General features: G+C 43.6%; 1 protein-coding gene across 7 annotated transcripts in view; it reads left to right on the top strand.

Moving 5' to 3' along the window:
- The window catches only part of d2hgdh (D-2-hydroxyglutarate dehydrogenase), a 44,236-nt gene that overhangs the window by 9,929 nt on the left and 20,427 nt on the right, over nt 1-13,880 (top strand). For all 7 annotated transcript variants that reach the window (XM_041217238.1, XM_041217220.1, XM_041217229.1 and 4 more), the window contains 2 exons: nt 7,323-7,491; nt 9,467-9,610. In XM_041217238.1, coding sequence (XP_041073172.1) covers nt 7,323-7,491; nt 9,467-9,610 — 313 coding nt within the window. The remainder of the gene's footprint in view (nt 1-7,322; nt 7,492-9,466; nt 9,611-13,880) is intronic.

Consider the following 13,880-nt stretch of genomic DNA (forward strand, 5'->3'; position numbering starts at 1 on the left):
TGACATGCATCCACCCATTCTATTTTGAAATCTCTCTTCTTTCCAACATTTCCTTTATGCTAGCAAGGTCAATACTCAACCTTTTTTCATTGACACCCACTGTCGAATGAACATTGTCCCAAAGAGAACGGTTATCCAAAAGTGGGCAAATTTTTTTCATACTGCCCCTTGTATAGTGTTTCCTTCAGTATATTAGATAAATACACCCCCATATCTCCCTCTTCGATTAATGCCAGTGTTTCAGCAGCTAAGGTGCTCTGAAATACCCTTTTATTTTTTTCACTTCCCAGGCTAATGGACAACATTTAGTATTCTTTCCAACCAAGAATATGATAAACCCTACTGTGCTAGAATATCCAACTGGAAGATTGGCATGTGAAACATCGCTAAAAATAACTAACCTCATATCTTCTGCAACACCCAAGGCTGGAAACTGGAGTATGCATTTCCATCTTCCATCTTCTCCCTCTCTCTCTTTTTTCATGTAACTTTGGTTGGTCTGAAGGTTGCTAATCGTGGCTCTCCACACATCTCTATCTCTAGCAGCCTTTCAATGATGCAATGATATCACAATGGGGTAAAGAGAAGAAGCAAGTCCCAAGAGCTACCTCAGCTGCTACGGGGACTGAACTCACACTGTCAGTGTTATTAAACACCGCATTCTAACCATCTGAACTAACCAGTCCTTTTTCTCCTTCACCTTCCCTTAACTTTTCCAATTCCTGCTCAGTGTCCTACTTCCATCCACACCTTGTAAAGGACTTTAGGATGATTTGCTGTAAAAGTGTAAGTTATTGGCATATAAGTCAGAGGACTAAAATTCCAACTTCATCCTTCTGGTCTACTAAGAGGAGGTGGGTGACATGAAGTGGAAGTAAGTGATGGTTAAGATATGTGGGTTAACCTCAGCTGTTGGTTGAACAGGACACGGAGATTTTCCTTGTCTAAACAGATGCCTGGGGATGGAGTCAATGATGGGTGTGGTAACTGATGTTACCTTTGAGGAAATTTTGACCTATCAATGAGTCAATGTCAGATAGACAGACGGACAGACAGCATGGGCATGCATATGAGGTCAAGGGGAATGTTGGAGATGTAGACCTAGGTGTCATCACATACGAATGGACACTGACCCCATGTCTGTGGTTCATGTCACCTAGGGCCAGGATGTACATAAGAAAGTAGAAGTGGCCTTGGTGAACCCTGAGATGATGGTGTAGGGGTGGGAAGATTTGCTGATGGTTTACAGACAGGCAGGAATGGGACCATACAAGAGCAGCCCTTTCCAGACAGCAGAGGAAAGGCAATGGAGGAGTATGGCATGGTTGAGCTATACCTTCTTGGTGAGGACAAGGAGGGTGAATTGGTCACAGAAGGTCATTCATGATCTTCGTCAGAGCAGTCTTGGAGCAGTGTCAAGGATGAACCAAGAATCTGTAATGATTTGGAGTGGAAGGTTGGTAGAGATAGACATGTAGCAGGGAGGTGAAAACAACATCATCAAGAACCAGTAAATTTAGGAGCTGATTGGAGAGAATGGATGAGTTGAGGTTAGGCTGTTTGGAGAGGTGTGTTAATGATGGCAGATTTGAAATGGAGAGCATGTGACAAAGAAAAGCAAAGGTGCAACAGGTTCATCCCATCCAGACATGGTGCAGCCCAGCTCACCGTCAACCCACAGTAACTCCCCACCAAATCACCAAGTTCACTGTAGACTTAACCAGCTCACCACCAACTCCCACACCTCACCATAAACTGCTCCCACCCAGCCCAGCACTAACTCACCCCAGCTCACCACCAACTCCCCCACCTCACCATCAACCGCTCCCCCCCCAGCCCAGCACTGACTCACCCCTGCTCACCACCAACTCCCCCACCTCACCATCAACCGCTCCCCCCCAGCCCAGCACTGACTCACCCCCGCTCACCACCAACTCCCACACCTCACCATAAACTGCTCCCACCCAGCCCAGCACTAACTCACCCCAGCTCACCACCAACTCCCCCACCTCACCATCAACCGCTCCCCCCCCAGCCCAGCACTGACTCACCCCTGCTCACCACCAACTCCCCCACCTCACCATCAACCGCTCCCCCCCAGCCCAGCACTGACTCACCCCCGCTCACCACCAACTCCCCCACCTCACCATCAACCGCTCCCCCCCAGCCCAGCACTGACTCACCCCCGCTCACCACCAACTCCCCCACCTCACCATCAATTGCTCCCCCCCAGCCCAGCACTGACTCACCCCAGCTCACCACCAACTCCCCCACCTCACCATCAACTGCTCCCCCCCAGCCCAGCACCGACTCACCCCACCTCATCACTGACTCTCCAACTTCACCATTAATTCCCCAGATCCCCTGAAGCTTAACTTCTTTCCCATTAAATTGTGGCGTTCTCGAGATAAGGCCAACTTTCTGTTAGCCTTTTAGATTGCCTTTTGTATCTGTGCACTAGCTTCTAGTCTTCGGGGAGGAGTAACCTTAATGATTAAGGATGAGATTACTTCTCTGAGAATGTAACGAGAGACTAGCAGGCAGTGGAGACTTTAGAGATAGAATTTAAAAATAGAATAGGATTTAAGAATATAGTGGGAGTTATGCATAGGCTCCTTGGTAATAGAATGTATAAATACCGAGATTAAACAAACATGTAGTAAAGGCATAGTGACTTTAATGGAAGACTTTAACTTTCATATAGATTACAATAAATTTACCAGCTTGTGTCAGAAAGATAGCGAATTCCCTGAGTAGATTCAGGATAGTTTCCTGCAACAATATGCTCTGGAACCAACAAGGGGGCATGCCATATCAGGGATAGTGATGAACAATGAGCCAGATTTACTTAACAGCCTAATGGTGCACAAACATTTATCTAATAACAATAATAAAATTATTGTGTTCAATGTTGTATTTGAAAGGGAGCAATCCAAAACAGCTACTAAGATTCTCGATTTAGGTAAGGCTGACTTCAAAGAGATGAGACAGAAACTGCCCACAGTAAACTGGTCAAATCTCGTAATGGGTAAACCAATGGAAGATCAGTAGGAGGCGTTCAAGAAAAAGAATTTAAGGTGATACAGAACCAGTTTATATCTCCAAGGAACAGGAGTTTTACTTGTCAAAAAGAACTATCCATGAATAATGATAGAAGTAAGGTACAACATAAAACTATATACTGATGGTGTGTTACAGTTCATTCAGGGAGTCCGAGTTGCTTTGGCAACATGCACATTTACATGCATGCTGTAGTCTGGAACTATGGATAGTGATGGTCATATCTCCAACGTTTTTTTTGATCATATGGCTGATGATAGCAGGAATTTCTCCCGCTCTTACCAGCTGCCATTGGTATGTGTTGGAAGTATTTGTAGGTTGATACTCAACTTGTTTGGCCACGTTATGAACAGCCTTCCTTGGTTATCAGGTCCTGGGGTGGGTCTCAGACGTGGAGCTTCTGCCTCAGAGGTAGGGACGCTACTCACTGCGCCACAAGACTTCTTCAGAAAAACATACCAAAATACAAAAATTAACACAGATACTGGTGATTGAGAGAGAACAACAGAAGATGATGAAACAGATAGCAAGAAATACAAAAAGGATTATGGAAAGGAATTTGCAAGGGATGTCAAAATCAACACTTTTTTTACAATTATATTGGGACAAAGAGTACAAGTGAAGAAATCTAACTAGAGAAACTAATGGAACTAAGAGGCGATAAATCCCTTGGCCCTGACGATCTGCATCCTAAGGTTGTAAAAGAGGTAGCTACAGAAATAGTGGATGCATTGCTTTTGATCTTCCTGAATTCCTTAGATTCTAGAACAGATCCTAAACATTGGAAGGTAGCAAACATAACCCCAGCCTAACTTCAATAGTAGGCAAAATATTAGAATCTATTATTAGGGATATGATAATGTGACGCTTAGAAAGTTAATATGATTAAGCTGATTCAACATGGTTTAATGAAAGGGAAATTATGTTTGATAAATATATTAGAGTTTTTTGAGGATGTAAGTTGGTTAAGGGGAAACCAGTAGATGTAGCGTATTTAAATTTTCAAAAAGCATTTGATAAGATGCCACACAAGAGGTTATTAAACAAAATTAGGACTCATGGGATTAGGAGTAATACATTAGCATGGATTAAGGATTGGTTAATGAACAAGAAACAGAGAGACAGGATATTTTCATGTTGGCAGGCTGCAACTGGCAAGGTACCACAAGAATCAGTACTTGAACCTCGGCTATTTACAATCTATATTAATGACTTGGATGAGGGGACTGAATGCAATGTATTCAAGATTTTATTTATTTGTTCTTGTGACATGAGCAATGATGGCTGGGCCAGCATTTATTTCCCATTCCTAGCTGCCTTTGAGAGGGTGGTGTTGAGCTGCCTTCTTGAACCACTGCAGTCCATGTGGTGTGGGTACACTTACAGTGCTGTTAGGGATAGTGTTTCAGGATTTTGACCCAGCGACAGTGAAGGCAAATAGATATAGTCAGGATGCTGTGGCTTGGAGGGAAACTTGCCGGTGGCGGTGTTCCCTTGCATCTGTTTCCATTGTTTTTCTTCGTGCTAAAGGTCTCAGGTTTGAAAGGTGCTGTTGAAGGAATCTTGGTAAGTTTGCTGATGATACCAGGTTAGGTGGGAAGGTAAGCAGTGAGAAGGATGCAAAGAGGCTGCAGAGGGAAATAGATAGGTTGGGTGAGTGGGCCAGAATGTGGCAAAGTGTAATGTTATCCATTTAGATAGAAAAAGTAAAAAAGTAGAATCTTTTTTGAATGGTAGGAGACTGGGAAATGTTTGCATTCATGCAGATAGAGTGACTGAACATCTTGAAAATTATTAGCTGATTGGAGAAACCAGCATGGATTTGTAAAGACTACATCATACCTAATGAACCTGATTAAATGTTTTGAAGAGGTGACTAAAGTAGTGGATAGGGGGATGCCTATGAATGTTATTTATATGGATTTCCCAAAGACATTTGATAATAAATCCCTGTTAGGAGACTGTTAACCAAATTGAAGCTCATGGAATTGAGGCAAATTATTGACCTGGTTAGGAAATTGTCTGAGCGCAGGATGCAGAGAGTCGGGATAATGGGCAGGTACTCCAATGGACAGGCTGTGGCTAATGGTATCAGTGCTTCAACTATTCACTGTATTTATTAACGTGTTATGTCAAGAAGAAGACATGAAAAGACATCAAAACTGTATGTATCAAAACTTTTTTTTTGCTATTTTAACATGGACTTCTGCTGAAGCACAAAATGGCTGCTACAGGTCACATGACTCACAAGATTGGCCGTCTGTTTTGGAAGGTTCCAACAGAGACTACAAGAACAAAAGAGTTCCACTCCTATCCTTGTGGAATCTCACACCCCATTGTAAGGTCACAGTATAATCACGTAACTAGATGACTAACAAATGAACTGACTCCCCCAAGCAGGATGGTAACAAAGACAGAGACATCAAAACTTACTATACATGAAGAAGTGTTAACAGCCACCATTTTGCTTCTAAGGGAAACAATGGATTTTAGCCTAGCACAGAAACTGCTTGCGAGGCTGCATGTAACTCATTAATGGGCCACGTTACATAAAGCCCTGCTTATAGCCTTTTGGATCATTTTAATATTACATTTCTAGCCTCACAGATCAGACTGCAGATTTAACATCAACCGGAAAGAACTCTAGCAACTCCCAGCTGATCAAGCAGCCAACCACCATCTCTCAACTCCTCGAAACCTGTTTGACCTTAAAAGTCTCTGATCAATGCCTGCCAAGTGGTCTAAGCACAGAAACTCCATCATGCTGTATTGTCATTCATTTCAAGGATTCTTGTGCTGTTATCTCCAACCAAAAACTCAGTTGGATTGAACTCCACCATGAAGGCAACACCCTCTGGACTTTGACATCTCAGACTTTGGAAATCACATGAACTAATATTTATTTCAGTGGTTCTTTTACTGTTGTTGCCCATAGTTGTGCACGTGTGTGTGTGTGTTTGTGTGTGTGTGTGTGTGTGTGTGTGTGTGTGAGAGAGAGAGAGGTTGCGAACACTCCCCCTGGGGTTTGAATGTGAATAAGCTAACCTTCTGAGTTAATTATTGCATGAGTTTGCTATGAGTTATTATTAAATTAGATCACACTAACTGAAGGTTTGGGGAAACATGCCACAGCCTACTTTAAAAACAATTCAAAAACACCTCTGCTTATGGACAGATGGGGGAGAGATAAAGAAGTTCATTTTCTCTCTGTCCCGTCCATAACAAATGACTTAGATGATAGGATAAAAAGCCATAAATCCATGTTTGCTGATGACACAAAGATAGGCGGCATTAAAACATTGTAGATAAAAGCATAAAATTCCAAAGAGATATTTATTGATTAAATGAGTGGGCAAAACTGTGGCAAATGGATTTCAATGTAAACGAGTGTGAGGTAATTTACTTTGGACTGTTGTGATTTGATGTGCATACACCTTTAAGGGAGTGTATCTTAAAAGATTGTCAACTATTACCACCTTGACAGGATGTGACGTATTAGTCCCATGACTTGCAGTCTGAAGCAGCAGTGGTCAAGGTCAGAGATGTGCCACACAGTCTCCCAGTGAACATTGCCTGTATATAGTCTTACCTTCAAGTAAAAAACCTACAGCATTGTTTCACTAATCCTTGTGTATGATTGGTACGTTTACGTCGGGAAGGAGAATGTAATATGGACCTAAGAAGTACAGCTCAGAGTACTTTCTAAATGGTGAAAAGCTAGAAATGCTGGAGGTCCAGAGAGATTTGTGGGTACAAAGATCAATAAAATGCCATGGACAGGTACAGAAAATAATCAAAAGACTAATGGAATGTTGGCCTTTATATCTGGAGGACTGGAATACAAGTGGGTGGAAGTCATGCTTCAGCTACACAAAGCCCTGGTTAGATTACACCGGGAGTTACTGGGAGAATTCTGGGAAGAATATATTAGCCTTGGAGGGAATGCAGCATAGATTTATCAAAATCCTGGACAACGAGGAGAGATTACACAAACTAAAGTTGTGTTCCCTGTAAGTTAAAAGGTGAAGGGGTGATTAAAACTTTCAGATATTAAGGGGAACCGACAGGGTAGATGGAGAGAAATGATTTCTTCTAGTTGGGAAGGCTAAGACTAACGTACATAGTCTGAAAGATCTGTGTTTTAACTTTCAGGAGTGAATTTAGGAAACACTTGTATGTGCAAAGGGTGCGCTCATTGGCCAGTAAATGTTATTTCAACAACTGTTGTACACAATTGTTACATACCCTGTTCTTGCTTGCAGGTACTTGCAAATGGAATGGTTTTGAACTGTCTATCATCACTTCGCAAAGACAACACAGGCTATGACCTCAAGCAACTTTTTATCGGAGCTGAAGGGACGCTTGGAATCATCACTACAGTGTCTATTCTGTGTCCAAGGAAATCAGCTGCTGTTAATGTAGCGTTTCTAGGTAAAGGCAGAAAACTAGTTAGTATTTATTCACAATTTTGAAGGAAGGTGTTATAACTGCTGTCTGGCCTATGCCTGCATCCCTCACACCCAGCTGATAGCCATGAGTCAGGAAAGTTCCCACTGAGGATCATGTTTGTGTCAGTGCTATATCCCTGTAAAATACTCACATAGTACTGTACCGAAATATGAAAGACTTTGAGCGATTGATGATCACCCTGTAATCAATAACAGCTCCTCTGAGGCCATTGAAATTCAAATCCTCCTCCACCACACCTCAGCAACTCCAGCCGCCATATACCCACCGCCATATACACACCACCAATCCCAGGGCAGAATCTTCTTGCAGCAGCGAATATCCCGATGGGACTGGATGCAAGCAGGACTTTCCACACAGAGATAGGACACACAATAGACATGCAATCACACGGCGGCCAGCCAATTAGCCATGCACAGTCGAGGGGCCCTGCCAATTGTGCAGCAGGAGCAACAGGAAGAACTGAAGGAACCCGCTGTTTGGTTCGATCTAAACAGCATAATCCTTTGGTTGTCCATAGTAGGCAGATTACAGACTGTACTCAACCAACCCACTTGCAAACCCAAAACAAAATATTTCCTGTTAGATGTGATTATACGATTGGGCGGCACCTGCTGAACAATCCTGAGAATGCTAATAGCTACACTAACAACTGATTTAACTTAATCAATCGAGTTCGTAACATGACTCAATTACATACATTCATACACAGGGACCCGTTCTCTGCAAACAAAAGGAATATGTTCAAGCCTTGCATGCTTTTTGAAACTCCTCGAGAGTTGGGGAGCCTATAGTTCCTGTTGCTTTCTCCATGACAATGCCTCAGGCAATTAGAATCAACTTGTCAACCAATCAGCACCCTTCTCTCCTAGTGGTATAAATTGTCATGATTGTTTGAAATTTGGCATTCTTGCGTTTGTCCTGATGAGTGAAAGGCAAAAAGTTTTGACAACATGTCTCTCTTTTTAATAATGTTCAGACTTTATGACAATGTAATAAAATATTCCAAGGCACTTCACGGGAGCCTTCTGATGTAACATTAGACACCGAGCTACATAACGCGATATTAGGGCATATGTTCAAAAGCTTGGTTAAAGTAGTAGGTTCTAAGGAGTATCTTAAGGGAAGAAAGAGAGGTTTAGGGAGGGAATTCTAGAGCTTGGGTCCTGGACAACTGATTTCATGGCCACCAGTGGTAGAACAGTTAAATCAGGGATGCTCAAGAGGCTGGAATTAGATAAGAGCAGATATGTCGGTGGGTTGTGGGGCTGGAAGAAATTACAGAGATAGGGAGGGGCAAGTCCATGGAGGGATTTGAAAATAGGGATGAGAATTTTAAAATCAAGGCGTTGCTTAACTGGGAGCCAATGTAGGTCAGCTGAGTATAGGGGTGTTAGTGAACAGGACTTGACGCAAGTAAAGGCCTGGGTAACACAATTTTGGATGACCTCCAGTTTACTAAGGATAGAATGTGGAATGCTGTGCAGGAGTGCGTTGGAATAGTCACTGTAGAGCTGAGAAATGGGTGAGGATTTCATCAGCAGATGAGTCTAGGCAAGGACTGAGTTGGACGATATCAAGGAGGTGCAAGTAGTGGTCTTGGTTATTGTGAGGATATGCGGTCGGAAGCTCATCTCAGGGTCAAATATGACACCAAGTTTGTAGACAGTCTGGTTCAGTCTTTGGAGGTCACCAGGTAGAGGGATGGAGTCAGTGGCTAGAGAATGGAGTTTATAATGGAGAATGCAGTTAATGGCTTCAGTCTTCCCAATATTTAGTTGGGGGATATTTTTGCTCATTTAGCACTGGATTTAGCAGTCCAGTGATTTAGCGGCGGCGGAGGAGTCGAGAGAGATACTGGGGAGGTAGTGCTGTTATCAACAGAGTAATTTATCCTTGTACAATACACACACAATATTGATCTGCTTTGTGTCTCAAGGTTGTGACAGCTTTGAGAAGATCTTGGATATATTCAAGGAATCCAAAAGCATGTTGGGTGAAATTCTCTCTGCGTTTGAATTCCTGGATTACAGTTGCAGAGAGGTTGTCTGCGAGCACCTGAAACTGAGAAACCCATTGCAAGGTAAAAGGGGGATAAGAAAATGAAATAAGATCACTGTCAGTTCTGGCCTAGGCTTTTTCAGGTTTGTGGCGTCAGGCATTCCTGTTGAGAAGTGTAAGCCTCTTACTGTTATGGGAGTTGACTTGGAAAGGAATAGGAGTAGGCCATTCAGCTCCTCAAGCCTTTTTCACCATTCAGTTAGACATTGGCTGATCACACCTCCTTACCTATCTAAGAGGCTGCATGACTGTAGTAACCCATGACCCAATTTGGGTATTTGTTTCTCTCACATGGATATTTCTTGGAACTCTGAAATGAATGCTTGGTGAGACAAGGAGTGATACAAATTGCTGACTGGTTTATCCCACAGCAAGGTAGATGTTAACAATGGCAAATAGTATCACACGTGCTTAATTCAGCTGACTGTAAACTCTCTGCTCATAGCTCTGAGACAACAGGACAGCTTTGTCAGATACTTTGTTCTATTGACTCGACTTTGAACGCGACTTGCACTATTAGGCCCAAGAGTCCCTTTTGAGCCTACATGAAATTTATTGGTGTTACATTTCATTTTCTATTTATCTTTTAGTTATACAGCTGACATAACTCTGCTTGCAAATCTTCCATTGCCTCCCCTGCTTTTGCTGCTCTCCTCGTACGCGTTTGTGTGATGAATGTTATCGTGGTGCTTGTGTGTAGTACTACAATGCAGAATAACATCCTCTTGTAGCTCCCTTCACCTGTAAAACAATGAAAAAAATGATTGTCAAATAAATTTTTAAGACAAAGCCTTTTAAAAAGGAAGCAGGAATATAGTGTTAGTAGTGGCATAGGAGACAAAGGTGACTCCTCCTACAAACAGAATAGCTAAGCACTGGCCAACAGGAAATGTGAGATTCGCAAGTCCAGAGCTGCAAGTGTCTCTTCTGGACCAACAATTCGTGTGTTAACGTGCAAGCTATTTTCGTGCTCAAATTGGACTGGTTAGCCATCTTTGAACACATCGTACCTGAAACTTAACTCAATGAATTCTAGTTGATGCCGTTGATGCCATGGTCATCTTAGACTATGAAGGGTGAACACACACTGGACTCCTAATCCAGAGGCTTGAACTAATGCTCCGGAGACACAGCAGCTTGGGGGGGGGGGGGGGGGGGGGGGGGGGGGGGGGGGGGTGGGGGGCGGTGTTGGGGGTGGGGGTGTTCGGGGGGGGGTGGGGGGGGCAAACTTAAATTTGATTAATTAAGTAAATCTGGAATAAAAAGTTAGATTAAGTAATGGTGACCATAAAACTACATTGATTATTGTAAAAAGAAACATCTGGTACATTAATATCCTTAAAGGAAGGAAATCTGCCATTTTTACCCAGTCTGTGACTCCAGATCCACAGCAATATGGTTGACTCTTAACTGCCCCCTGAAATGGTCTAGCAAGCCACTCAGCTATATGAAATTGCTACAAAAAGCTCAATTAAGAATAAAAAGGACAGATCACCTTGAATCAACCTAGGCATTGGATTAAACAAAGGCACAGCCAACTCAGTCAACCCTGCGAAGTCCTCCTCATAAACACCTGGGGAATTGTGCCAAAACTGGGAGAGCTGTACAACAGACTAGTCAAGCAACAGCTTGACATAGTCATATTCACCAAATGGTACCTTACAGCCAGTGTCCCCAACACCACCATCACCAAACCCTGGGTATGTCCTGTCTCACCGCAGCACAATGGTATACAGTCATAAGGGAGTGACTCTGGACCTCATGAAGTCTCATGGTCTCAGGTTAAATATGGGGAAGGAAATCTCCTGCTGATTACCACCTACTGCCCTCCCTCAGCTGATGAATCAGTACTCCTCCACATTGAACACAGCTTTGAAGAGACAGTCAGGGTAGCAGGTGCTCAGAATGTACCCTGGGCAGGGGGCTTCAATGTCTATCAAGCGTGGCTTAGTTGCACCACTACTGTCTGAGCTGGCTGAATACTGAAGGGCATATCTACCAGACTGTGCCTGCAGCAGTTGGTGAGAGAACCAACATGAGGGAAAACCCTACTTGGCTTCATCCCTACCAATCTAACTATCACATCTGTCCATGACAGTATTTGTAGGAGTGACACTACAGTGACAAAGTCTTGTCTTCACACTGAGGACTTCCTCCATCATGCTGTGCTAAATGGGATAGATTCAGAACAGATTTAGCAGCTCAAAACTGGGCACTCACGTGGTGCTGTGACCATCAGCAGAACTGTATTCCAACACAATCTTTAAACTCCTTTTGTTTTTATATATGTTCTTTCATGGGATGTGGGCATCGCTTACAAGGCTGACATTTGTTGCCCATCTCTAATTACCCTTGAGAAGGTGGTGGTGAGCTGCCTTCTTGAACCGCTGCAGTCAATATGGTATAGGTACACCCACAGTGCTCTTAGGGAGTGAGTTTCAGGATTTTGACCCAGCAACAGTGAAGGACCGGCGATATATTTCTGAGTCAGGAAGGTGAGTGACTTGGAGGGGATCTTCCGGGTGGTGGCGTTCTCATCCATCTACTGCCCTTGTCCTTCTAGATGGTGGTGGTTGTGTGTTTGGAAGGTGCTGTCGAAGGAGCCTTGGTGAATTCCTGCAGTGCATCTTGTAGATGGTACACACTGCTGCTACTGTGCGTCGGTGGTGGAGGGAGTGAATGTTTGTGGACGTGGTGCCAATCAAGCGGGCTGCTTGGTCCTGGGTGGTGTCAAGCTTCTCGAGTGTTGTTGGAGCTGCTCTCATCCAGGCAAGTGGGGAGTTTTCCATCACACTCCTGACTTGTGCCTTGTAAATGGTGGACAGTCTATGAGGGCCCAGGATTTGAGTTACTTGCTTCAGAATTTCCAGTCTCTGACTTGCTGTTGTAGCCACAATATTTATATGGCTGGTACAGTTCATTAATCTCATGGCTTGGCATATCTCTGACCCTCCCATTAGCATCAAGTCAGGGGATCAACCCTGGTTCAATGTGGAGGGCAGGGGAGCATGCCGGGAGCTGCATGTGGCATATCCCAAAAAAATGAGGCCATAACATAGGACTACTAACATGCTAAACAGTGGAAGCAGCATGCTATAGACAGAGCTAAGCAGACCCGCAACTAAATGATCAGACAAAAGTTCTGCAGTCCTGTCACATCCAATCAAGAATGGTGGTAGACAGTTAGACAACTAATGGGAGGAGAACGTTCCACAAGCATCCCCACCCTGAATGATGGGGGAGCCCAGCATATTAGTCCAAAAGTCAAGGCTGAAGTGTTTGCAGCCATCATCAGTCAAGGTGTATCAAGTGGATGATCCATCTTGGCTTACTCCTGATGTCCCCAGTATCACAGATGCCAGTCTTCAGCCAATTTGATTCACTTCATGTGATATCATAAAACGGTGAACCTACTGGACATAGCAAAGACTATGGACCCTTAAAACAACCTAGCTGAATTGCTGAGCTCCAGAACTAATCGTGTTCCTACTCAAACCGTTCCAGTACAACGACAACACTGGCATTTAGCTGGCAATGTGGAAAATTGGCCAGGTGTGTCCTGCCCACAAAAAGGACTAATCCAACCCAGCCAATTACTGCCCCATCAGTCTACTCTCAATCATCAGCAAAGTGATGGAAGAGGTGGTCGAATGTGTTATGAAGTGGCACTTACACAGCAATAACCTGCTTACTGATGCTCAGTTTGGTTCCTCCAGAACCACCCAGCTCCAGACCTCTTTACAGCCTTGATCTGTAACATGGAAAAAGAGTTAAATTTCTGAGGTGAGGTGACAGTGACTGCCCTTGACATCAAGGCTGTACTTGACCGAGTGTGGCATCAAGGAGCCCAAGTAAAATTTAAGTCAATGGGAATCGGGAGGTTAAACTCTCCACTGGCCAGAATCAGAATACAGTAGCACAAAAGGAAGGTGGTTGTGGTCGTTGGAAGCCAATCATCTCAGCTCTAGACATCACTGCAGGGGTTCCTCAGAGCAATGTTCTAGGTGCAAACATCTTTAGCAGCTTAAACAAAAACAGAAATACCTGGAAAAACTCAGCAGGTCTGGCAGCATCGGCGAAGAAGAGCAAAGTTGACATTTCAAGTCCTCATGACCCTTCAACAGATGCTTCAACAGACCCTTCAACTTCGCTGATGCTGCCAGACCTGCTGAGTTTTTCCAGGTATTTCTGTTTTTGTTTTGGATTTCCAGCATCGGCAGTTTTTTGTTTTTATCTTTAGCAGCTTCATCAATGATCTTCCCATTATCAATACACCAAGGTTCCATTTTCCT

Source organism: Carcharodon carcharias, chromosome 2 (genome assembly GCF_017639515.1).
Source record: "Carcharodon carcharias isolate sCarCar2 chromosome 2, sCarCar2.pri, whole genome shotgun sequence".
NCBI classification, from domain to species: domain Eukaryota; kingdom Metazoa; phylum Chordata; class Chondrichthyes; order Lamniformes; family Lamnidae; genus Carcharodon; species Carcharodon carcharias.